Source organism: Prinia subflava, chromosome 18 (assembly GCF_021018805.1).
Source record: "Prinia subflava isolate CZ2003 ecotype Zambia chromosome 18, Cam_Psub_1.2, whole genome shotgun sequence".
NCBI lineage: Eukaryota > Metazoa > Chordata > Aves > Passeriformes > Cisticolidae > Prinia > Prinia subflava.
This window is the reverse complement of record NC_086264.1, coordinates 12,841,218-12,867,348: the sequence shown is the minus strand read 5'-3', so window position 1 is coordinate 12,867,348 and position 26,131 is coordinate 12,841,218. Positions and strand designations below refer to the sequence as shown.

The 26,131-nt window shown below is 44.9% G+C and overlaps 2 protein-coding genes across 8 annotated transcripts; one reads left to right on the top strand and one right to left on the bottom strand.

Annotated features, from left to right (window-relative positions):
* The first annotated feature begins 1,879 nt into the window (after nucleotides 1–1,879).
* Nucleotides 1,880–11,398, top strand: TMEM184C (transmembrane protein 184C). Its single transcript, XM_063415251.1, has 10 exons — nucleotides 1,880–2,148; nucleotides 3,863–3,993; nucleotides 4,091–4,127; nucleotides 4,694–4,899; nucleotides 5,778–5,852; nucleotides 6,590–6,683; nucleotides 7,566–7,678; nucleotides 8,432–8,531; nucleotides 9,026–9,197; nucleotides 9,597–11,398. The coding sequence occupies exons 1-10, from the start codon at nucleotides 2,032–2,034 to the stop codon at nucleotides 9,887–9,889; spliced, it is 1,338 nt and encodes a 445-aa protein (XP_063271321.1). The 5' UTR covers nucleotides 1,880–2,031; the 3' UTR covers nucleotides 9,890–11,398.
* A 553-nt stretch (nucleotides 11,399–11,951) lies between these two features.
* PRMT9 (protein arginine methyltransferase 9) lies at nucleotides 11,952–25,807 on the bottom strand. 7 transcript variants are annotated; one of them, XM_063415244.1, is made up of 14 exons: nucleotides 25,285–25,807; nucleotides 24,714–24,820; nucleotides 23,964–24,176; nucleotides 23,361–23,509; nucleotides 22,251–22,487; nucleotides 20,605–20,772; nucleotides 19,512–19,614; nucleotides 18,465–18,571; nucleotides 17,991–18,183; nucleotides 15,427–15,610; nucleotides 13,722–14,430; nucleotides 12,899–13,052; nucleotides 12,413–12,535; nucleotides 11,952–12,256 (listed from the first exon to the last, which is right to left on the bottom strand). In XM_063415244.1, exons 3-14 carry the CDS (start codon nucleotides 24,147–24,149, stop codon nucleotides 12,041–12,043), a joined length of 2,529 nt encoding a protein of 842 aa, XP_063271314.1. In that variant the 5' UTR covers nucleotides 24,150–24,176; nucleotides 24,714–24,820; nucleotides 25,285–25,807; the 3' UTR covers nucleotides 11,952–12,040. The 7 variants fall into 7 exon arrangements, with proteins under 7 accessions (XP_063271314.1, XP_063271320.1, XP_063271319.1 ...); XM_063415250.1 differs by having other exon boundaries at nucleotides 25,375–25,807; XM_063415249.1 differs by having other exon boundaries at nucleotides 25,263–25,377.
* Between the last annotated feature and the right edge of the window lie 324 nt (nucleotides 25,808–26,131).

Sequence of the window (26,131 nt, the reverse complement as noted above, 5' to 3'; positions counted from 1 at the left end):
TTATGACAGCAATTTTATTCCATAATCTGAATGGTTGAGGTTAGAAGCTCAAAAGTCCCCAGTTAATTAACATGCCCAAATCTGAGCGTCCAAGAGAACAAAGAGGCTGCATCTAAAGTTACCACCCAAATTCCAAACCCCAGTCACTCTCTGCCATGATCACCCCCAAAAGAAATAAGGAAATAATCAGAATGTGGTGGCAGCGTTTCTGTAACAAAGACCAATTTAAGTGGTGACAGCCCTCTGACAGAGAAATAATGATGGGAAGGAAAAAGGAAATAAAATCGAGTTTTGAACTCTCATTAAGTTTTAATAAAATGAAATAAAAACGCTCTGGAAAGGTTGGTGGTGTGAGAGTGGACTGATCAGGTGTTTGCTGGATGTGATATCAAAGAGCTGACATAAGACCATCATAATTGAGGGGAAATCTGTGATTTTTTTCACTGTATGAGAATTTGAATTTAGTCCTTTCTGTCCTCACAGGGAAATTATGATCAGGCAAGAGGGACAGCCTGGTTATCACCATGCATCTGCCCTTGCACAACACACAGCAAGAACAAAAAATGATGAAACCTATGACACAAATGGCATACAAATAAAAATATAATTCATGAATAATTATTACTGCATAGTTTTCCAGCCACAATTATAAAATACTCTACTTTCTTTGCCATTTTAATTTAGTAAATTTTGTATAGGGTTCCATATGCTAAGGAATAATCCAAGTTTATTCTATTTCAACATAACTCTCCTTTAAATAAATTTGAAATTCATGAGAGCAGAATGTACATAATGATTGGCATCAGCAATAATTCACATCGCTCTTTCCAGCAGCAGGGAAAGCTGCCAGTACAGCTGTTACCTGCGACTTCTGGGGAGCAGCTTTGGTACTGTTTCTCTAATATTAGAAACCCTAATAGTTAGTGAAGGTGAACTCTGTCGGTTTGGTTTTTAGCAGTATTTCTCAAGTAGCTTCTCGCTGAAAAGCAGGAGGGATGTGTGTGTGTTCTGGAGATGGAATTAGCACATTGACACCCCAAACACTGCTCGGGAAAGGGAGCCCTCCTCTGAATGTCAATGACAGCTTTTACACAGGACTAACAGATCCTGCTCCTTAGTACCTCTTTATTCACGGGGTGGTGACGCCTCAAAGTGAAATCTGCGTTTGCCTCAAAGTGAAATCTGCGTTTGCCTCAAAGTGAAATCTGCGTTTGCCTCCTTGCAGGGGTTTGGCGCTGCGGTTCCTCGGCCTTTTGGCGGTGCCACCGCTGCGGCCCGAGCTCGGCGCCTCACCTGAGGGCCCGTGTGTGTCACTGCTGCGGCCTCAGCCGGCAATTCAGCAACTTTCACACTTCCAAACCGCGAAAATAAACGTCCCACAAACGGCTGGTGTTTAACACCTATTTCACACTATTGGTGTGCCCTGTGGAGCCCTCGCGTCCGGGCCATGTCGCAATTCACGGGCGGCGCTGCGAGGCGCGGCTCTCCCGGGGATCGCTCCCCGCGGGCGGCTCCCAGCGGAGGCGTCTGAGGGCAGGGCCGGGCTGAGCGGTGCACTCGGAGGAGCCGTGGCCCCGCTGTGGCCGGGCCCGCTGCCATTCCCGTCCATTCCCTTTGCCCATTCCCTTTGCCCATTCCCTTTGCCCATTCCCGCCTGTTCCCGCCCGCTCCCTCAGACGCTCGGGAACGCGGCACAGCCCACTGCCGGTGGCGGGGGGAGCGCCTGGAACACACCAACCCTCCCGGCGCTGGGGGGGGACACAGCGGCGCGGTTCCCTCTGGCGGTCCCCAGTGGGCGGGGCAGAGGTGATGGGCAGGGCGAGCAGCCAATCAGAAGGCCGGAGGGGCGGGTGGGGCAGCCGGAAGCGGTGCCGGGCGGAAGCGCCGCGGGGGCGTGAGCGGGGCGGGGCAGGGCCGGAGCGCCGGGCGGGCCGCGCCGGGCCGGGCTGAGGCGCGGGGCTGAGGGGCGGCCCCGCCGGTGATGCGCGCTCCGCACGGGCTGCCGGCCCGCTGAGGTCGGTGCGAGGAGCCATGCCGTGCACCTGCGGGAACTGGCGGCGATGGATCCGGCCGCTGGTGGTGCTGCTCTACATCGTGGGGCTGCTGGTGGTGGTGCCGCTGTGCGTGTGGGAGCTGCAGAAGCTGGAGGTGAGGGCCGCGGGCAGCGGGCTCGGCCCCGGGCTGCGATGCGGCCGGGAAATAAATGTGTTAGCTCATCGGTGTGTAAAGTATCGAGATCAGGGGGGCGGGAGGATGGAGCAGGCTCTGCTCAGTGGTGCTGGGACAAGAGGCAATGGCAGAAACTGATGCACAGGAACTTCCACCGGAACATGAGGGAGAACTTCTTCACTGAGCAGTGACCACACATGGAACAGAAAGTCCAGAGAGGGTGTGGAGCCTCCTGTGCTGAACATATTCAAGAGCAGACTGGACACATCCCGATGCTGTGTTCTCTTAGATAACTGTGCCTGTCAGGGAGGTTGGGCCAGGGGCCGCTGTGGGCCCCTCCAGCCCGGCCCGTTCTGTCACAGCAGTGGCTGAAGAAGAGCCGCGGTGCTGCCGGACACATTTGTCCTGCTGCTGGAGCCCCAGTGAGCTTCAGAGGAGCGGGGCAGGGCTGCTTTCCCTTGCTGTTTCCGTGGTGGTTGGTGTTTGAACAGGGGCTACAATTCTGAACAAATTCGAGCCAGCCGAGGGTCGCAGAACGGGCCAGGCTGGAGGGGCCCACAGCGGTCACCTGGCCCAACCTCCCTGGGCAGGCAGGGTGATCTTAGAGCACACAGCACTGCGTTGTGTCCAGCCTGTCCTTGAATATCTCCAGCAGGGGAAACTCCACAATCTCTCTGGTCAATCTGTTCCACGTGTGGTCACTGCTCAGTGAAGAAATTCTCCCTCATGGTCAGGTGAAACCTCCTGGGCATCAGTTTCTGCCATTGCCTCTTGTTCTTATTGCTTTTCACCACCAAGAAGAGTCTGGCTCTCTCCATAAGTTCATCTCAGAACTTAGTTTTTGAACCTTAGCACTAATGCTGGCATTCATAAAGGTATTTCTGTCTGGTTTGGGAGAATTTAGTAGAGTTCCTCTATGGATAGAGAAGCTCCTGTGTCGTGCTATGGTGTGTGAATTACACAAACACACGATCACATCGTTTCTCTAACAAGGAGTAAAATTTTAACCTTATGTAAATATGTATTGTTCAATGTGACACAGGTCTGTGCCCCTGGAGGTAGGCTTTTCCAGGGTGTAATTTTCAGGACTTAATGACAGGGAGATCTGTCTTGGATGCGTTTAAAATGTCCAGGTTTGAATTCCTGTTCTGATGCAAAGTGCGTGTTCACCATAGCAGATATTTATATCCAAGTTTATACCATTATGTTTCATAATTGTAGAGAAAGTGACCACAAGTAAAACTAGAAAACAACAGGAGACATTTGATGTCCATGTAAAGCAGGGGATCAGGGAGAAGATTCTCATCTAAGGAAACTGAGAAGGGTCTCCTGTGTTTCTCAGGTTTTGGATTATTAGTTGTTTTTCAGAGAGCTTTGATTTAAAATTTCCACCCTGTGTTTTAGCAGATGTTGTGTTTTTATGTACCTACATGCATATCTATTTCAGTTTGTTAAATGAGAACGAATTGATCACTATTTGGAACTTGATTTTAAAGCTAAAAAGTCTTTAAATGCACGGGTTTTCAGAAACTCCATAATGCAGCACTGAATCAAGACAAGCTCCGTGTGTAAAGCAAGGAATCTGTTGTGGGTGTCAGTAAATCAAGCACTGGGCACTGCTGTGTTTTTGTGGAATGTTTTGTGTACTTGTAAATCCTTGAAAGCATTAAGATTTCAACTTTGATCTTGCAAGGTTGGAATTCACACCAAGGCTTGGTTCATCGCTGGGATATTCCTGCTCATGACTATACCAATATCTCTCTGGGGGATACTCCAGCACTTAGTCCATTACACTCAACCTGAATTACAGAAACCGATAATAAGGTAACATTTCACGTTCTACCTATGCTACAAATATTGTGTTTAATTCAGAATTGAGATACTTGTAGTGATATAAAATGTTCTTCTGCTGTTTTAACAGGATTCTGTGGATGGTGCCGATTTACAGTTTAGACAGTGTGAGTGTTCTCTTGTTGTTACCAGCTCAATCAAATTCTGTTTGTTGTGGGAGTGAGGGTGAACAGTGTTGGGCAGAAACTGCTGAATGGAGGGGGCAGTCCTGGGGAGTTCTGGGCATTCACGTGGGAACCAGCCTGATCCAAGAACTGCCTCAGAATTCTGTGCTGGACCCTCTGTGCCCGTGTTAGGCTTGTACTAGAAATCTTTCCCGAGTTCTGCTTAGTGCTACAGTGATTCCTGTTTGGTTGAGGGGACAAAGGATAATATCCTTACAGCACTGTGACAGTCAGAAACTGAGAGCTCTGGCAGCTGATCCGTAACCGCAGTTTCACTAAAAACAAAAATTCCGTTTTTGGTCTCCAACTCTGACAATTGGCTGCTGCAGGAGGAACCCGAAGCTGTGTGAGTTTTCAGGGAAGGTTATTTTGTAGCTGTGGCACTGCTGTCCCCTCAGCCCAGTGCTCCCAGCCCTGTCTGAGCAGTGCCTGCTGCCTCGGGAGCTTGCTTGGTGGAATCCCTTTTGTCTTTCTTGCCCGTAACCTTTTGTGTCCCTCTCTCCTTGCAGTGGATAGCTCTGAAATACCCCAAGATTGCAATCTACGTGGATACGTGTCGAGAGTGCTACGAAGCTTATGTCATCTATAACTTCATGGTTTTCCTTTCAAATTACTTAACCAACCGCTACCCAAACCTGGTGTTAATAATTGAAGCCAAGGATCAGCAGAGGCACCTGCCCCCTCTCTGTTGCTGTCCCTCGTGGGCTATGGGAGAGTGAGTATAAAGGCATTTTCAGGCTTTAGGCACACCCAAACATTTTGTTTTCATATTTAGCAGCACAAAAGTTGCTGCTGGATGGAGTCAGTTTGTGGTTTGTGTGTGTTTGCTCAGCTGTGAACCTCTGCTGAGAGCAGCTGAGTGACAATCAAGCATTAAACACCCTCTGAATTGGACTGAGTTACATTGATTAACTCGGGGGGTGCTGAAGGAAACCTCCTGATTTTTCAAGGATATTTAAAAATATTAATTTATAATTATTTTATAATTTAATATTCCAGTCTCCTGGAATCTGCTTCTTTTGCCATTAACCTCATGCAGAATTTGGATTAAACCTGGTAAAAATCTGTTGTTTTTACTTCAGGTGAAGGGTGAAAGGCCTTATGCACCTAAACTGTTTCTGAATGCTTAAACTGGTAAAATCTCTCTCTCTCTTAGGAGATTTTGATTTTGATAAAGCTGTTTGGGGTGAGGGGAGGAGGGGAAGGTGAGCTTCAGTGGTCACAGCTTCTTTATAGAGTTTGCCATAGAGGGCAAAGAGCTTTGTTCTCCTCAGTGTTTAGGGCAATTATGACGTTTAAATCTCTTACCTTTAGATTCATAGTTTTTCTTAAATCTTCAAACACAGCAAAAATTGCATTCTCTTTGTTTAGCCCGAACATGGGCTGTTTTCATGGCTAAAGTAAGTGAATCTTTGAGTATTTCCTGCAGTGTGTCTGTAAAAATCCAGCTGTTTTATGTATTTTTTGTATACACACCATATTCTGTAAGTCCTGGATGCAGAAGTTGAAATTACCATAGAACTAAAATTTACCTTAGTAAATCTATAGTTGCATTTAAATCCTTGTACAATGAGTTTTGTGTTTCTCTTTCAGGGTTTTATTATTTAGATGTAAACTGGGTGTTTTGCAGTACACTGTTGTCAGACCATTTACCACCATTATTGCTTTGTAAGTACACTGATTAATAATTAATACTGATCCTCAGGATACGATTCTGAGTTACTCTGGAAAGACTTTTCATGCCCTTTGTATTGGATCGAGGCAGTTTAAAAGCTGTTGCATGCTAAATGGGTCCCAACAATTTGAATCAACCTATGATTTCTCTATGACTCCTCTATTTGCAGAATTGAAATCATAAATAATTAATGCCAGCTTCTGTAATCAGTGGGACAGAATGTGAAGCACTATTGGGGTGGGGAACACATTTTTACAATCTCTTAATTTTTAGATCCTTTTTTCCTCCTCCTTTTTTCACTGTCTTCAACAACTGAGTATTTTTAAAGGCAGGTTTCATGTAACTTCTGAATTTTTTTAAGCTTAGCCTGTGACAAGCTTGACTGTGGTGCCTTCAAATCACACAGCCTGTGTTTGCAAAGGAACAGTGGGCACACATCAGAGTGATGCTGAAAGTTTAATTTCATCAGCTTTGTGTTGATGCTCATCACTGTTCCTTCTGTGGGACTGTGCAAAAAGTTGCTACTCACAAAGAATATCCATATAAATATTTCTATATTATATATGCTGGTGGAAACAGATTCCTGTGCAGGCCCCCAGTGCCCCTGTGAGCACCAGCAGATTTCCAAGATTCCTTTGGAATTCCAAGGGTTGATTTGATGCAGTGAGGATGAGGCACCTGAGGGAAGTGCTCTGTTACTGCAGAGTGATTAATTAAAAAATTCTTGCAGAATTTGTGAACTGGTGGGAGTGTACGATGAGGGGAACTTCAGCTTCAACAACGCATGGACCTACCTGGTTATACTGAACAACATGTCCCAGCTAGTGAGTACCAGGAGTGCATCCTTCTGCTCCTTGAATTCATCAGTATTACTTGAATTTTCTGTGTGAGCTGTTGGCAGTGATTGTGTTAATATCCAGTAATTCTTACAGGTAGAGTCAAAATTGCTGTCTGTTAAATGTTATTTATGAAAACTTCTGGAAAACCAGATAATGTAAAACTTTTATTCAGTTTACTGTGAAGCTCCATGAAGCAAGCACCTTTCTACCCCAGATTGTTTGATGGGTGGGTGGTAATGCCCAGAATTTAATTAGAATTAAAGACTTGCCCCTCTCTGGTAACAGATGACTCCAGAGCTTCCTCCCAGCCCTCACACAAAGAATCAAAATGTTAAAAATTCTGTGTTAAAAGTGGTGCTAACATTCACAGGAGAAATGAAAATGGTGTCTGGCCTGCCCAACGCCTTTTGTTGTTGGGTCAGCTGTCAGATAATGTCAGGGTGAGATGCCAGCCCCTAAAATTGAGAGTTTCATTTCAGAGTCCCTGGATTGGTTTGACTTCTCTTGGCAGCAGCAGCAGGAGCCAGAGCAGCTCAGAGCCAGGATCACCTGGAAATTCTGTGCCCCTCTCAGTGCCAGCCCTGTGTCTGACTGGCACAGCAGGAGCTGTACCTGCTTTCTGCTGTGACAACACTCCCAGCAGCAGCACCAGCTTCTGTGTCCTGGTTGAAATGATTGGAATTTCAGGATAAAGAAAAAAGAAAGTGCTTTAAAACAAAGGCAAAGATTCCATAAAACCAAAGTCTCTTGTTTTTAAAAAAATAACATTTTAAGGTTGCATCATCCTATGTTACATATTCTAACACAACTCCCTCACAAAATAAAGAAGGATTTGAAAGCTCCCATTCGTTTTCTTTTCCTTGTCAGTTTGCCATGTACTGCCTGGTGCTGTTTTACAAAGTGCTGCGTGAGGAGCTGAACCCAATCCAGCCCGTGGGCAAGTTCCTCTGTGTGAAGATGGTGGTGTTTGTTTCTTTCTGGTAAGTGCATTTTTCACTTCTTGCTCTCAGGGCGGATGTAAAAGAGCTAAAAAGGCTGAATTTGTTACTGAATTTGTTACTGAGTTAGAGGCCTCAAGATACCTGCCCATGATCCCAGTGAGCTGCAGTGAGGGAAGAGGGTGCTGATGTGTTGGAGAGAGCAGTCCTGTTCACTTAATATTATTTTTCAGACTTGCTCTTTTGTAAGGTGATTCTCAAGAACACAACTTATTTTCGAATCTTCACTTGCATTTATTTCAGAACAATTTTTTTCTTTCAAAAGTAAAAAAACCCCACAAAAAACAAAACAAAAAAAACCCCACAAAAAACAAACAAACAAACAAACAAAACCCCCTTAAAAAAACCAAGTTACTGTAAGTAAATAAAAATTCCTGTTTGAGGATTGCTCACGCTTAGCTGTTAATGAGGGAGTGTATTTGACTATCAGAGCATTTTTCTCTGAGCCACAACAACTTCCTGAAAGAGAAGCAACTTGTTCTAATGACTGAACAGACTGGGACACAAACTCTGCTTTGGTTCTCTGTTCATTCTCTGTTTATTCTGTTGGTATTTAGGGCCAGGGATGAATGACACCTCTTCTTAAGTTTGTTTCCTCCTCTTAAAATCTAAGTGTATAAACAGAAAAGATTTTTTAAATATTCTTCCTAGGTATGACCAGATGTGCTTGCAGATTTTTGGCATTTCTGTTCCAATCCTAACACAGATCCTTTGTACAATAAATTCTCCTTCCAGGCAGGCCGTGCTCATTGCTCTGCTGGTGAAGGTTGGTGTCATTTCTGAGAAACACACCTGGGACTGGCAGAGTGTGGAAGCTGTGGCCACAGGCTTACAGGTGGGAGCAGAGGTTATTTCTGGGGAGTTGTATGTGAGATGACACAGCTGATCTCAGGGAAATACCATTATACTCACTGTAATTAACACAGGCTTGATTAGCAATGATTTATTCTAAGCTGGGCTAAGTTTCAGCCAGTGAGGCCATGTGAGTTTTATGCTCAGCACTTCTATATCCACGTACTGGGCAGAAGGAATGTGCCCCACACACTGAAATATGTCTGGATAGTTTGCATTTCTTCACTGTAGAGCTGCTGCTTATTAAATGATCTGTTTAATCAAGTGCTGCTCTCTGAGAGCTGCCAAGAACATCCTGCTGGAAAAGCAGCAGTGGCAGAATCCCAGGGCAATTGCAGCCTTTCAGAGGAGAGAAAGAAATTTCAGCCTTTCCTTGTAGAGGAAACCCAGAACTGTTTTTTTTTTTCCAGTTATGGAAGTTATTTTCCAGTTTTTCTCCAGTTATGAGTGATTAAGTCAGTGTCTCTGTGGTTGCAGGATTTCATCATTTGTGTGGAGATGTTTCTGGCTGCTATTGCACACCACTACAGTTTTTCTTACAAACCTTATGTCCAAGAAGCTGAAGAGGGCTCCTGCTTTGACTCCTTCCTTGCAATGTGGGATATTTCTGATCTCAGGGCAGATATCTCCGAGCAGGTCCGAAATGTGGGTGAGTAACAGCAGGATTGGTACAATTTATCACTAAATCTGTATTTCCAGCTTCATGTCACACCTTCACAGCAGCCTGAGAACATTCTGTTATCAGATCAGAGGCAGACCTAGAGGATTTCATGGTTTATGGTTTATGATTTCTTTCCAGCATTCCTGACTGATTTAGAGCCTAGTTTTTAATTTTTCTTTTAAAAAGAAAAGGTTAGGTAAGTAGAGGAATGTACTTGGTTTTTCTCTTAAATGGAAAGATTTGCTTTTCTTCACTGAAACTAACAATGCCTGTGTAAAACCACTACAAAACAAAGACTCATAATTTAACATTATGACTGTTTTAGAGTTGATGTGTCCAGAGACTGGAGTTAAGATTAAAAACCCTTTTCATTTTGCACAATTGCAGGCAGGACAGTTCTGGGCCAGCCAAGGAAGATGTTTTTTGCCGAGGATCATGAACAAAATGAACACACCAGTTTACTGTCCTCATCTACCCAAGACCCGATTTCTGACGCCTCCTCCATGCCCTCGTCACCCGCGGGTCACTACCAGGGCTTTGGACACACTGTGACCCCTCTCACCACACCCACGGCAGCCCCTGCAGGCGAGGGGGTTTTTAACCCCTGTGCCAGCCAGGAGGATGAGGGGTCACCTGAGCTGGGGAACAGCTTAGCAGAGAAAGCTTTGGATCAAAGTTAAAGTCGCCTTCTCTTGAATGTGTCACACTCTCCACTCGAGTGCTGTGAACTTGTGCTGTAAGGATGGGAGGTGGAAAGCCTGGGAAAGCTGTGCATGGACAGGAGGAGGAGATGGGATGGCTGTAGCTGGCACCTGAATCCAGAATCTGGAATGGTGTGAGCATCTCTGAGTGCCCATGGACGTGAAACACGCACACGGGAAAGGTTTCTGCAGAAATTTAAGCATCATCTCCTTAAACTGCTGAACGCTTACCATCATATCAGAATTACACTGCATTTCATTAGTGCAAAAGAAACGTCTGAAAATCCTCTGCTCGTATAAAAATAAAGTGCAAGCACTTCTAGCCATGGGAAAGCCTAATTTCAGGAATGTAATTTAAGGAGAGCAGTAGCAAAACCTGTTTGTGTTAACTTTGCCTGTGTCACTGATGGTTCACCTCCATTCCCAGTGCTGAGTGGAGTGTGGGTGCAATGACAGCTCCTGTGCAGCTGCCACCTTCTTCCATTCCTACACAGCTAAACAAAGCCCTTCATGAAGAGTTACTACCCAGTTACTACCCAGTTACTACCAAGCATTAGTGGAGAACCTCGACAGAGCAAACATTCCCTGCAGGCCTTGCTCTCAGTCCATGCCCAGGTCAGGTTGGTGTGTCTGTGTTCCTTGGGGCTCACAGTTTGTGAGTCTTGTGTCTGAGAAGAGACAGCCAGGATGGTAAGTTCTGCATTAATGCTTTACCTTTTCTTTTCCCTATCCTTCTAAAATAAGAATAATGGTTACTACCTTCAGATACATGGAGGGGGAATGAAGGATATCGAAAAGGAAGCAGAAAACAAAATGATTTCTTTATTTTGGGCTGCAATAAGTTCTTTAACACTTAAGGTTTTTTTAAGCTGTTAAAGCAGGATATCTTGTGTCTGTAGTAATTTGTCCCCTTAAATTTGTGTCTGTGTGTGATTGTATTATGCTTCTAGTATAGCCTGGATCCAAATGTAAAAGCTGTTTTTCCCCCAGACAAGATCTTTTCTGAGGTAAAACGATGGAGCTGGTCTAATACTGGAGTTACCAGGACTAAATTCCAGCCCCAGAAGCAGTCCAGTCCTCTTGTACCAAAACGTTACTTTGCAAAAACTGACAATATCACAGAGGTACTGTTCTTATCCCTTTATCAGATTTTTACTATTATTGCATGTTTGCAATCTGACAAAAACAACCAAACCAGTAGAGCACTACTTTTTAAACACCAAGATCTTCAGTTTCTTTTCCAGCCTTGTTAGCATCTCCAGGATCAATGTTTAACTTCTGGCTGTCAGTAAATTCATCTTAAGTGCTTTCTTTGCAGTACTAGTGTGATGTAAATATTCCGCCTTACTCACTAGGCTGCATATTTTAGAGCTCAGTCTGTACTTGCTGTATCTGAAGTTAGTGAGAAAGTGAAAATCATGATTTTTCAATTTGCCAACTCATTGCCTTTGTTGTAAATAAGCAATTAAAGATTTTATTTAAACTGTTTCCCTTCTATCAATTTGATTTACTGCTGCAGTAATTTAAGAGTGTGAATGACACGAGCACAACTGTCCATGGAAGGAGAGGATCTTGGGTGGAACTGCTGCAAGGGTTTGTGCTTTCAGTATTCCATGGAAAGGGAATATTTGTTTGGGCTCATGAAGAATCAGAATCTTCTGCTCCAGGCTTGATCCCAGGTGTCACCTTGAAGGAAACACCTGTACAGCTTCTCAAACCCTCACTCTGAAGATTTTTTTTAATACTTGAAGTTCTGTCTGTTTAGTGTAAAAATAAGGTTTCCTATCAAGGAAAACAGCTCTCTAAGTGTCTTGGTTACTTCTTTCAGAGTACTTCTGGAAAGCTACTAAGTTATTTTATTATTATTCAGTTATTCTATTTGCACAATAAAATATTCCTGCTTGTTTGTTTTTTTTTCTGGGAGAAAAATTATTTTTTTAATGGCAGTAGCTTATAGGACTGTACCTTTCCCTAAAGCCTGCTGGGATGGAACCCAAGTATCTATTATTAAAGCAACACATCAGCCTTTTTGACCAGTAAATAAAATTTAGACTTTAATACAAAGTAACAGCAGTGTTGTTCTGAGCAGTCAGTTTATGCACAGGTAAATAAGCACAAATCACACAGGATTCACCTTTTAACTGTGAAGCTGATATTGCTTTTATGGTGTTGGACATGGAGCACGAGTTCATCTCCAGCCTGGACTGGGAGGGGCTCGTCCAGAACCACTGCAGCTTGTTTCCAGTGGGAGCTCTCAGCAGAGGTGTCCAGGCTGTGCTCCTCATCCAGGTGGATGTGGTACCAGAAGGGAATGGCAGTGACCCTGCCTGTCTTACAGATCTGGATCTAAAAATATTTTAAATAACAATCAGTCAAACTGCTTTGTTCCATTTCAATCCTTTCCAGAGACAGCTGCACACAGGTAAATCCTGTCTGGAGATGTTTGGCCCACAGGAGCAGCCAAGCAGGGCTGCAGGAGAGGTTTAAATGCACAGAACTCACCTTCACCTCTCTGCTGGGGCTGTTGAGCAGAGGGTTCATGAGATCCAGCCTCAGGAGCTCTGCTGGCTCGCTCAGGGGGACGCAGGGTAACGTGGACAGATCCAAATACACACGGACAGGAACCTGCAGAACAGACCAGAGCTTCAGGCAGCAGCCGCCAGTGCAAGGGGAAAAGCTAAAAACAATCGTAACACAAAAACTGGCAGGAATCACTGGGATGGCTGTCAGACACAGACAAAAATGCAAAATACAGCCCTCAAATCCCTGCTGGAACATTGGATACAATTCCCTGGGAACTGTAACAACACAGCCACTCTTCTGTACAGTAACAGGGACAAACTGAAACAAACATCACCCACTGTAGTTTATCTCAGGATCCCTGTGTGGCCACAGAAACCTCTCCTGATGGTTTCAGCAGTGTTATTTTACAGCTCACACCAAATCCAAGCAGCTGAAGAGCTGTGTGGAAGCCCCAGCAGCTCCTACCTTGAACTGGTTGATGAAAGGGGCGATGCTGAGGCCCAGGGTGGGCTCTGTTCCCTGAACGGCGCTTTCCAGCAGCAGCGACTCCGATTCCACGAGCATCCCGTACACCAGCACGTACTGGGGGAAAATCTTCCCCCCACTGTGAAGTAAACACCTGTGAAATGAGAGGGGTTGCACCTCTGAGCTGAGCAAGCAACAGCAGTGAAAGAGGAGTGAGGACACTGAAGAAAGGCACACCAGTTCTAACGTGAACACAAAGGTCAGCAGTAAAGATTCCCTAGGCACACAAAAGGGATAAATCCATTTCACACTTACTTACCCATTGCCATTATTTTATTCTCCTCTGCCTTCCTTCCCACTGCTCCTGCTGTGAGGAACAGCAGCTCTGCTGTTCTAACACCACGTGTTTGTCTTTCAGCAGGACCAGGTTGTTCTGACACGTACACAAATCCAGGCTTTTCTAACCCTGCACTAAAAGCTGCCTTGGTTATTCCTTGCTCACCTGCAAACTTCTGACAGACCAATGAATATCATCATCCATTCATATTCTTGCATAGAAAGAGATAAAGGAATATGAGGTGGTGAAATCTGGATGCTTTTTTAAAAATATAATGTATACAATGGTCATGCCAGAAACACTGGGAGGTTCAGTCCAAGGAAAAACCTTTTTCTACAGAAGCAACATAACAGTAATTACATAGATAACTATGAATATTCTAGGAATATATAAAAAACTATATATATATATTTAACTAGGAATATTCTTAAAATTTTTCAGGTAATTACAGATTCCTAGAAATATTTTTGTCCTTTAATACTGTACCTGGATATTGCAGCCTTTTCCATCACTTCCTGCTGGATTAAACCCGACGTCTCTATAACATCCAAGATAATAATACTCCACAGTTTGTCTGATTTGGGTCTCTGTAGCACCACACTTTCCTCTTCTAAGTGGCTGAGCCAGAACTCCAGTGTTTCCTTGGGGAAATGGTTTGCCTCTGCAATGACGTGAAGCGCTGCCTGCTGCTGCTCCTTCTCCACAGAGCTGTAGGCTCTGACTGGGCCAAGCTTGCCAGCTACAATTGGCAGGATGGAGAAGCCTTCAGACACATCCAGAACGTACAAAGCCTCAGTTTCCACACCTGGGGAGCTCTCTGGATGCTCCTGGGGGTTCATCCCGCTGCTGTGTCCGTCAATGTCCATGGAGGGCGAGTCCCTGCTGGGGTTTGGTGGCAGCAGCACTTTGGCCATGGCAGCTCTGAAGCACTCGTGGTAGGCTGTGTCGTTGAGCAGGGCCATTTCTGTGGGTTCCAGCACGCACACTGCAGCTCTGCCGTCCTGCCTGCTGCTCGTCTGCAGCCCAGCCAGGGCATGACATAACTCAGCCTCGTTACCCAAACCCGGCGTCTCATCTCTGGCACTGAAATCCATCCCACACTCTGAGGGCAAAGAAGAAATCTTCTGGATCTTCAAGTAGCAGTCCTGGCAGCAAACTTCCATCACCACAGTGTCTCCAGTCTTCACAGAATAATCTAGGCAAAAGAGCATTAAAAATGTGTCAGTGACTTCACAGACACATCACTGAAGGGCCTCACGGTGCTTGAAACACAAACAAACAAACAAACAAACCCACTCATTATCTCATTTGTTCCTATCCAAACCACCAGAGTGTGTGCAGAGAGGGTGACCAGAGGGAGAAAGGCCTCAGGAGAGGCTTGTGAGGAGCAGCTGAGGGCTCCTGTTCTGTTCATCCTGCAGGGGAGATCTCAGCACAGTCTGGAAGCCCCTCAAGGGTGGCAGTGGAGGGGAGGTGCACACGAGCAAACGGAATGAAGCAGGGAAGTTCAGATGGGACACTGGGAAAGGATCTTCACCCACAGGACTGTCAGCCACTGGAACAGGTTCCCCAGGGCAGCAGTCACAGCACCAACCCTGCCAGAGTGCCAGGAGCACCTGGACAATGCTCTTGGGTGATTTAATTTTAGACAGTCCTGCAAGAAGCACAAAGCTGGAGTCTGTGATCCTTATGGGTCCCTTCCAGCTTGAGATATTCCAAGATTCCAGCAAACAGGAAAATGAAAGGTGGGTGAACACAGAGTAGGCACTGTTAAAATCAACAATATCCATGTATCCTGTATGTGGACAGCATTCCAAGCTGAATCCCACACGGGGCAAGGGGGAGGCAGGAATGTTCAGCTTTGGTTTTGTGGTAATTCCTACCTCACCTTGCCCCCTTCCTCTCCTGAGTCACAGGTTCACCAGGTGAGTAGCCCCACATTTGGAGATGCTCCACAATGCATTAAATTCAGTACAGAGAAAAACCCAACTTAATGAAAAGCATTCTCCCAGATCTCTCAGTCCCACGAACAAGCCCTGATGCAGGGAGATCAGGAACCACCTCTCAGCTACTTGCTGAACTTCTAATCCTATTTGGACTTCCTAGTTCCTGAGATAACTTATTGAAATGACAAAAACACCCAAAAAAAGCCCAGTTAATGTACCCCAACAAGCAAACCCCCAGGACATACCAGGGAGGCCCTGCACAGGATACACAGCCTGCTCCCAGCAGGTTTCCTCACTGGGGCTTGTGGACAGAGAGTGCTCATCATCCAGCTGCAGCACAAACCACACCACCACAGCATCCAGTGTTCCTCCCTCAGTGACTGGCAGGCTCAGCTTCCAGGGCTTTCTGGTTGCCAGGCTTTTCAGGTCCTGACCAAAGCAGGAAGAGAAAATAAAGTAGGGGAGTTTATTTCCATAAATAAAGATTTGGTTTCATTAAACTGAATTTTCAGGTTCTCATCCAGTGGGTTCTAGTAACTGCAGTGTTACATTGCCATCACTTTGAAACCCATTTGAAGGCTCATTTCAGCTTTCCCTGCTCTGTCATGCTGCTTAACCTGTATTTACTTCTCACATTTGCCACTTTATAAACCTTCCTCTCTTATTTCTGCCAATTCCAGATTGGAACAGCCACAGCACGTCAGGATGGCAAATTATCAGATAGTCTTGTTAAAGAGAGAGCAAAGGAAATAAAGCAATGGCACAGGAACAGGCAGTAAAACCCCAAAATGATTCGATGCTACACGTGTCCTCTGAATGAGGAACACCTAAAACCAGGAGGGAATTCTACAGAAAGGATGCAGTTGTTGAATTTTCTATGTCTTGATCCACAATTGCTCACATATTCCATGCCACAACTTCTCGTGAAGGATTAGGAAGAGCCAAAATCTGAAACTGTTGGCAAAAACACGGCTCCTTTAGGGCCTGCAAGTGAGGCTGAGCTTTAATTACTGCCTGCAGAGGTAAACATTTCCCTGCCAGTGGCACTGGTGTGCTGCCAGCAGACATGCACACATGCAGCACATGTAATTGCAGCCACACCTCATTCCCCTGCCTGGGAACAACAGCAGTGAGAAAGCAATTACCACAGGCAGCTGCTTTTTTCAAATTATTATTATGTTGTGAATTTTGATTATTTTTTATTTTATTTTATTCTCTGATCTGTACTGCTGTCTTTGAAGTCTCCTACAACTCAGTTCAAGGAACACTGTTGTGCTGTGTTTTAGTTCTATCAATTTAAGTCTGGATAGTTAGCACAAGGAGAATAAATGCAACACCTCTCCAGTTCTTTGAAATAGAAAATAGGTCTTAGAAATTGCCTTTCTAGTGCTAAGCGATTTCTTATCCGAATTTCTGTTCTTAGTCAGTAATTCTGCTACTGTTTTTTAAGTTTAGAAGGATTTTTTTCTCATTACAATAGGAACAAAGACAATTTTTTTCTCATTTTTAGCTGCATTATTGAACATCCAGGTGTAGCCATGACATAACACATTAAAAAAGCCCCCAAAACAAAAACAAACTCAAAAATCCATGCTGAGAGAAAGTAACCTGCCAATGTTTGGAACTGCCACATCTGCCCAGTGACAAAGTAACAACAAACAGTAACCAAGGACTCCCAGCCACAGCAGTGATTCATAACAGTGGCATTTCTTCCTTTTTACTTAAGATATCTTAACATTTCATACAGGAGCACTCCATCAGTCTAACTGAAACTCCAAAGGAAACATGATTTCCAGAATAACTCTGTTCTTTACTCTTTAAAATTATCTTTACGTGTTTGCCAGCAGGCAGATGCTTGAGAACAGACATCTCTCAGATGAGAGCAATAGTTTCTTACTGATGCTGGAAGCAGAAGCAACATTAGGTCACAGAGAGTGTTCCCAACAGATCTCTGAAGAGCCTTGTCTTGTTCCATTTTTCATCTCAGGATGTCAGACAAGCCAACTAGGAAAAGCTATTGATTCACAAACTGCAGCTCCTGGCCAAGCAGCAGCCAAGAATAATTTCATTTATGTAACAGAATCTATTTTGAGCTCTGACTCAGTGCTGGCTCCTCAGCACAGGTCAGTGAGCCAGAGGCACACCAGAGATCAGATGTGTCATCTTTTTAGCAAGCTCAGCTGCAGGGCTGGACTCCTTTGCCTTCCAGTTCAGGCCTAGTTAGCATAAACATACAAATGTATTTCGTGCTAAATACACAGAATTATGCCACTAGATTTCAGAATGCCCTATTACAGAAATACCCTAAGATACAAAGGAGCTGCAGTATGGAATCAAGTGGTTGAACAGAATAATTTCTTCATCTCCTCTTTTACACTTACCCACTAACATTTACTTTTTTATGCCAGATGGAAAATCCAGCCTTTCTCCTGTCTTCAAGAGCTTCATGCAAACTCACTTTAGAGGATTAAACTAAGTCAGCTCCACAACTGCACGAATCATTTAGGATCTCTTGCATCCTTCCTTTCCCTCCCTGTACTGAGGCCAGCAGCTGTTTGATCTCATGGTGAGGTAGTTTATAAAGTTCCCTAAGCTACGCCTAATAAAAACCTTCAAAAGAATTGCAGACTGTCATCTGAGGAATCACCTCACCACACAACCAGACCAGCATCAAAACCAGCAGAGGATTTCAGTGCAGCCCTGCTCTGCACTTGTGAACTGTTCTGAAGTTGAACCCAAAAACAAGTGAGATGTGGGACTTTCACTGTCATAAATGATTAATTAAGAAGGGTGTAAGGACAGTCATTACCTGCAGGTCGTTGAAATCCACTGTCATGAGCTGGCAGGGCTGTGTGAGGGCTCTGTAGCCCCCGGGCACACGGCTGAGCCTCTCGGTGGTGTAGGGCTCCAGGGTTTCCTCCGAGCCTGCAGCAGCGTGCGTGGGGCTGAAGAACCGCACTGAATCCGACAGGGACACACCGGCCACCTCCTGCACTCCCACTCTGGGAAAAAAGGCAAATTCATGGTTTAGAATGTGTATTTCAGCATAATGGTATGATTAACATGTCCAGAAAATCTGAACCTCAGAGGGGTAGGGAGGTGGGGCAAAAAAGAAAAAAATAATCAGCATTGAAAGGGGATGGGGATAGCAGAAATTTTTAGTTAAACAGGTTATCAGCCACTCAGAAAATAAAGAGCAAAGTAAATGAGAAATGGTCAATCAAAACAACCAGTCTCTCTTCCCAAATAAAAAATGTGGGTTCAAGCTGGAGTTTAAACACACCTGTGATGCCTACGTATCTCTGTGCATTCCACTGCCATCCCAAATACTGTAGCACTTGCAGGAATAACTCTGCCATAGTGTCCAGCACTAATGTCTTGGTTTTTAGGCTGTGAAAACATCAACAGTAACATGCAATTAGACAGTGGCCTGTTTTACCATTCCTGAAAAGCCTAAGTTACATATTCACAAGCCATTGCAGTGACAGTCCAAACATGGGGAAGTTCTTAGTGACTGCTAAAGTCACAAGTCCTTGGCATTTTGCTGACCATTAAAGGAATTTTTAAATACAGTGTGTCAGTATAACCAGGCATCAGATCTACTCTTTAGTCTACTACTTCCTCTGTGGAACTCTAACAAAATGCAGACTGAAAAACACTGCTAGAGCCTACTGAAAATTCCATTTTCTGTTATCATTCCTGCACTGAACACTAGAGGTCATCATTTCAATCAGTACAACACTAAAGGTTTCAGCCAGATAAAACTCTTTTAAATGAGCTGGAATCAAGGCAAGGACAAAATAAAGAGAAGGAATATTAGCTTAACAGAGATTAGGCTCCTTGTCATATTACTTTGCTTAATGTAGTAGCAAAACCACAAAATATAAAGTAAAATCTGAGACCCAGTGGAATTGCTCTGTCTTCTAAAAAGGTTCAAATCAGCAAAACTAAATTAATTTATTTACCAAATTATAATTGAGTGTTCCCAAGTGTTACAATGAGAAATAACTCTACCATAATTCAGCATTTTCTGCTTAGACTGACTGTACATTTAAAATGCACACAAACCCTTTTGGTGTTACTTACAAAGATGGGGGACAAGAAAGATTTAAAATAAAGGAATGAACAGTGATTAAGAGTGAACCATTTGCAAATACCTGTTCACTCAGAGCTCACAGAAATACAATGCATGTTCTGCCTCACTGCCACTCACCAAATTCAAATCCACAGGGCAAGCCCACCTCATTTTTAGCACACCAAAAGGAATGAAATATTTTCCTTCCCACCTGTCTGGAATGTGTGCACATGCACAGGGACCCACATCTCCCACCTTAGGCTGTAAAAGCAGATGTTCCCAAGCATGGATCAAGCTCTCCACAATTCCTTCTCCAAATAAGCCAGCATCGACTGTTTCTGTGACAACCAAGGAAACTCTAGACAAGAAAAATATGATGTACAACACTCCTGTCAACAATCAATCATTCTTTTAAAGAAAACACCCCACCATACCAAAATGAGCTCAGAGCAAAACTTTTACCAGCATTCTGGAGTTTCAGTACATGTGGGCAATTTAATTCTTCCAAAAAATTGTGTGTTTTGAATTGTTGTTAGAAGTTAGTGAAGATGCAGATAAAAGAGAGCAAATATTGAGCAAGAATTTACTGTAAAGCTTCTTGCTCAGCATTTATAAATAAATTGTGTGGGAAGAATCTAGCCAAAACAGGAAGATGTTTCAGCCTGGGCACACAGCCAATGATACTGCAGAATATGTATTTTGTGCAATGGTATGTACTCACACATGTGTATAAAAAGGAATTAAACCCTCAAAACTATAATCAAAGCACAATAAAATTACTACACAAACTAACAACCCTAAAATCCTAAGTCCTCTGGAATTAAACCAAAAACAAACATCATTATAAGAGGAGACATTTCCAGAACAGCAGTCATTTATTTATTAATAGCTGGCACAATTAGGCAAGGCTTGATTGGCCTAAACCAGGAGCTTCATCACTTCAGATCAAGACTCTGTGTCATCACCATAACTTTATTAAATGCTGGTAACTCCATCCTATTCAAAGGCTGCAAAAGTGAGCCACGAGATCTTGAAAGTATAAAGGTGTGTTAAAATTACTTTTATGACATAGTACTGTAATTTTTTCCTGTTGCTGCAGTATCATTACATAAGCCCCAAAGCTCCCATCATCAAAGCGTTAAACTCCTTAATTTACAACATTGTTGATCTACCATAGAAATCAGGATGATCTGAAGAACATGTTCTCATTTCTGCTCTTTAAGCATATAAAAGATACAGAGAATTTACAGAGAAGTGTTATTTCCTGTTTAGGTCACAAGGCATTTCCTATTTTCATGAAATTAAGAGCAAACTCAAAATACCATCAGAAGAGAAAGCAACAACGTACCTCTCAGGTATGTGCTTTGGAATTTCTATATCCAGTGACTTCAGATGCAGAAGTTTAATCTCTCTTTCCATGTTATTTGCTGCCACCACATCACGGGCCAGTTCATACATGGTTTTGGATAATTCACAGGCATAGACAGAAGATGCTCCTGCCTTTTTTGCAAACATACTGAAAGACAAGAATCAGGGGTTTTCCCCTCCTCCACATCTGCTCTGTATTTCTACCAGTTCAAGTGTAAAAATTATCCTCAAATGAACTGGTATCTCTTGTGTGAACACTGATATTGCTCAAATTGATATGTTATCAGCAAAAAACCCACCACAGCCAGCATAAGGACACTCCCCCAGCTCTGCTGAATCCACTCTTCACAGTCAGTATTTAAAGACAGGACAAATAACACCACAACTTCAAACCCCATGTGAGTAACTCATTTAAACAGCACTTGAAATAAATCCTCCTTTAACCCCTCTGAGGTTCCAGTGCTAGCTCAGGCCTTAGAAGGCTTTGGAGGAATATTTCATGGACAGGATAAAGGAGGCTCTGACCCTCAGCTGCAGTATAGATGTTTATTCCAGGTGGTGTCTGGAGGGAAAGAGGACAAGTGCAGAGGAACAGGATCTTTTCTCAGCTCTTGCCAGAGAGGGGCAGTTTGGGACACAGCCAATAGGATCAGAAAAGAGAGGAAGGGTCAAACTACATGGTACAAGCTCTAGGGGTCCCTGGGGGCAGAGAAACCCTTCCCACAGGGGAATGGAACAAGCACTTACTGGCACAAAAAGCATCTGCAACAAATAATGAAGAAAAGGTTCAAAAAATACTGATAGACACTCATCTCCAGACTCATTGGCTTCTGAAAGCCTTGCTTGCTTTCTTAAATTCTGTCTCCACAAAAGGATCAAAGTAGAATCAAATATCAGCCAAATTTTGTCAACCAATCTTTCCTATTAAATGCTCTGTTAGCTTTTCCATTGGGTTCACGTGGAATGCGTACCTGAGGATGGCCGTGCCTGCGCCGATGTCCATTAAATTCCCTTTCATTAAATTCCCTTTCCCATCAGATTCCTGTGGCATACCTGAGAATACCCGTGCCCGTGTCCATTAAATTCCTGTTATTAAATCCCCTTTCCCATCACAATTCCTGTGCTGTACCTGAGGATGCCTGTGCCCGTGTCCATTAAATTCCCTGTTATTAAACCCCCTTTCCCATCAATTCCTGTGCCATACCTGAGGATGGCCGTGCCTGTGCCAATGTCCATTAAATTCCCTGTCATTAAATTCCCTTTCCCATCACACTCCTGTGGTGTACCTCAGGATGCCCGTGCCGATGTCCATTAAATTCCCTGTCATTAAATTCCCTTTCCCATCAATTCCTGTGCCGTACCTGAGGATGCCGGTGCCCGTGCCAATGTCCATTAAATTCCCTGTTATTAAATTTCCTGTCATTAAATCCCCTTTCCCATCACAATTCCCGTACCATACCTGAGGATGCCGGTGCCCGTGTCCATTAAATTCCCTGTCATTAAATTCCCTGTCAGTAAATCCCCTTTCCCATCAATTCCCGTGGGGTACCTGAGGATGCCGGTGCCCGTGTCCATTAAATTCCCTGTTATTAAATCCCCTTTCCCATCACAATTCCCATGCCATACCTGAGTATGCCCGTTCCCGTGCCGATGTCCAGCACGGTGGCGCTCCCCGCGCGCACGGCGCGCTCGATGGCGCCGCGGTAGGCGCGGTTCCGGCGGCCGTCGTTGAGCATGGTGAAGTGCCAGCGCTCCACCAGCCAGTTGGCTACGCGGTGGAAGTTCTCCCTGGCGTCGGCGAAGGCGGGGTTCAGCTTCACGGCTCTGTGGAAGTAGCCGGCTGCTTCGTCTCTGAAGCCCATCCTGAGAGCAGAAAGGACAAACAAATGGAAGGCGTGCAGCTGTGGGCAGCTGGGGGTCTGTAAAGAGGGCTGCTATATCAGCTAAAAGATAAAAAATGTTTTGCCTTAGTTAGAAAAATTATCTTTAGAAGCTGGCATTACTTTATGAAAAAGAATGATTTATAGCTTCACATCAAGTCAAATGCAAACCAGTTCAGAAACACCATTGTGTGCAACCACCTTCATCCGCTACTGCGTCCTTTGACAAAGTAAAACTGGTTTTATTTACAAGAACTCGCTGCAATGACTTGACACCAATCCAGTCTCGCAGATATTCAACTAAGAGAATGTTATAAACTCAAGAGAATGCTGTAAAACTGTTGGTGCTCTTTTTAACTGGAACATCCTGCAAAACCACCAAATTCTGAGTCGCCAGCTTTTGCATTGAGAGCCAATTTTGAAAAAATAAATTACAAGAAACAAAAAAGAAACCAAATTGTGAATCTGAACCAAGTTTTAGTAATTCCTACAGCATAATCTCAAATCAGTTTCAGTGATGGCACTGAAAAAAGCCCTAAATCTAGCAAATATTTGTATACATTGTAATACAATGCTTAGAGAGGTGTTCTTTTAAAACAAAGAAATTACAAAAAGGAAACCTAACTAAACCACCTGGATTATCATCTATGATTTCAGCCTTAAAATTCCAGCTGTAGAAGATCTGAGCAACAACAAAACATGGTGGCTTTTTTTTCCCCACATTTGCTGTGGTTAACAACAAATTATTTATTTTAGAACTGGCTACTCTTTTTAAGCTATTTAAGACAACCAGATTTGAATGTGTTTGTATTTACAACGTGACCCTCACGAAAAGTGAATATACATCACTACAAACCTGAAGAGATGTTCTCCCATGCTGTTACAGATCACTTCATCATTGGGATACAGTTCAAGAGCTTGTTCATAGCAGTTAAACAGATCTTGAATCCGTGCCAGAGAATCCAGTTCCTCTGCCCATTTGAAGAGAGTAAACTGAAATGTTTCCTAGGAAATAAAGCACAGACCACTGAGGTGCTGGGAGCTGCCAGAAGTAGGGAACTGAGCCCTGAAAACATCTGGAGGTGCCCTGACACCCACACATGAGGATCAGCACCCAGCAGTGTTTACTGAAAGCCTGTATATTAATGTGTATTAATGTATATTAATGCATGTTAATGGCTATTAATGTATATTAATGCAGCCTCCAGTACCAACAAGGTCCTGGCTTTATTAAATACAATTGACACACAAAGACTACAAGAAGATTCTATGAACTCCCTTCATACAGAGCTTATTAAACTTGTCATTGGCCATCTCAGTTGTTACTGATTTTCCCAATTCTGTCTTCAATAAAAGCAGAAATCAGTTACATGTAACAAATCCCAAGTACAAACCATGTCACAGAGACCTCAAGAGAATGACAATAAATAAAATTTCAAGCCATTTGAAGAGCACTTACTTTGACAGTAGTTTTTAGCTCGGGAGCTAGATTTAGTACCAGGAGATAGTGAGCATATGCAGTTCCAAAATCCTGGTTCTCCAGGCAATGCTCAGCACTCTGCAAAGACCTGGAGACCAGCTCCCTCCTGCTGGCTTCTCGGCCTCCCCTGTGGTTAGAATGAAGTTTGGCATTCGAGTTGGGCATCTTGAAGCACGTAAATGCTCACTTATCCTAAAAAAAAACCCCAAAAAACCAACAAAAAAGTCACACATACTATATACCGTAAGGTAAAACATTTGTGCACAAAGCTGACAGATCAAAAAACATTTCAGTTCTCAATGGCAAAGACATCTCTCCTCCCACCAAATCCTAAAGATTCAAAAACACCTAATCTTTATATAAGATAATTCCATCAGCTCTGAGTGTTCACCATTCAAAAGTCAAAAGTGCACCACATCTAGGTGAAACCAGGTCCTGGAAACAGATTACATTTCTGGCTTTGGAAAATTTATTTTTGTAACAGACGTTTTAGCATGTCTCTGACCAAACGGTTTTGCACACTGGAAGTTCATGCACTTAATAGATTTCACAATCAACCACAAAATCTGCAGCTTAAATTTCTTCTTAAACAACAGCATCTTCATAAAGGGAAGCCTCACAGAAAGAGCTACAAGTTTGCAGTTTATTTTACACAAGGTATCACGGCTATTTTTTCCCTTAAGAAAACATTAGAAAGAGCGACCAGAACCAACATGCACATTTTCATACCTGCCTGTGTCAGCGCTGTAACTTCTAAAGGTGCTCAGGTGAGCAGGGCTGTAATATGTAGAGATGGATCCCAGAGCTGAAGAACACGCAGGTTCCGTGGAGAGCGACTGCAAGAAACACAACGCCGACAGGGTTAGACTTCTTTCCCCCGCCTCTTTTTCCTGTTTTCTTAAAAATAAAGTAAAATAAATAACAAAACGCAGACCAAAGCGCGCAAGCGCGCCCCGGGACACGCAGAGCCGGGGGCGCCCCGCCGCTCGCACCGGGGCCGGGGCAGGGCGGCCGAGGGGCCGCAGGCGCTGCCCGTGAGGGGCAGGCTAAGGGAGGAGATGGGGGCTTCCCCTGCTGCGGGGCATCACCGGCTGCAGGGCTGTCCCTCACGGGATCCACGGCCGCCCCTCACCGGCTCCAGGGCTGTCCCTCACGGGATCCAGGGCCGTCCCTCACCGGCTCCCTCACGGGCTCCGCGGCCGTCCCTCACCGGCTCCCTCACGGACTCCACGGCCGTCCTTCAGGGGCTCCAGGGCCGTCCCTTCCGCGCTCCCTCACCGGCTCCACTGCCGTCCCTCACCGGCTCCCTCACGGGCTCCGCGGCCGTCCTTCAGGGGCTCCAGGGCCGTCCCTCACCGACTCCCTCATGGGATCCACTGCCGTCCCTCACCGGCTCCCTCACGGGCTCCGCGGCCGTCGCTCACGGGCTTCACGGCCGTCCCTCACCGGCTCCCTCACGGGCTCCATGGCCGCCCCTCACGGCCCGCCAGGCCGCCGCCATAGCGCTGCCGGGCCGGGGCCATGGCGCAGGCGCTGGGCGGGAGCCGGCGCTGTGGGATAAAGGTGTTTTCATCCTCCGCGTCCTTTCTCGGCCCTCATCCAACCCTCTGAAAGGTGGCCGTGCTGCTGGTGCTAACGCAGGGCTGCAGGAGGGATCCGCAGCAGTGCCCGATGAGGTTTCTTGGCGGTCCGTGCTGCTCAGGGCTGCCCGGCCAGCGGGAAAGATCCACCACCTTAAATGTAGCCAGCGCTGTGTGGGCACTGCCTCCCTCCTCTGGCCTGGAGTCACGGTGCTCCTGACTCTTAATTCTGCTCTTGGTAAGTCCTGAGAACCTCGGATGAGTGCAGCACAGGCTTTAAGTCATAAACAAGCTTTTCTTGGGCCTCTGCCTGACAGCTCTGCTCGGCAGCAGCAGATGGAGAGGCGCAAAATGCAGAGCTTTGCTCTACATCTGAAATTCCATATCCTGCTCCCTCCCATGCCTGTCCCACCATTTACCTCCCCTGTGGAGCTGTCTGCTCTGGGAACAACTCCATTCAGATCCTGGAGTGCAGCTTTGAAAAGGCAGGGTTCATTTGGGCACGTCCTACTTCTGGGACAGGAACAGGCCGTGGCATTGTTTGCTAATTATGAAGTGTTTGGAAGC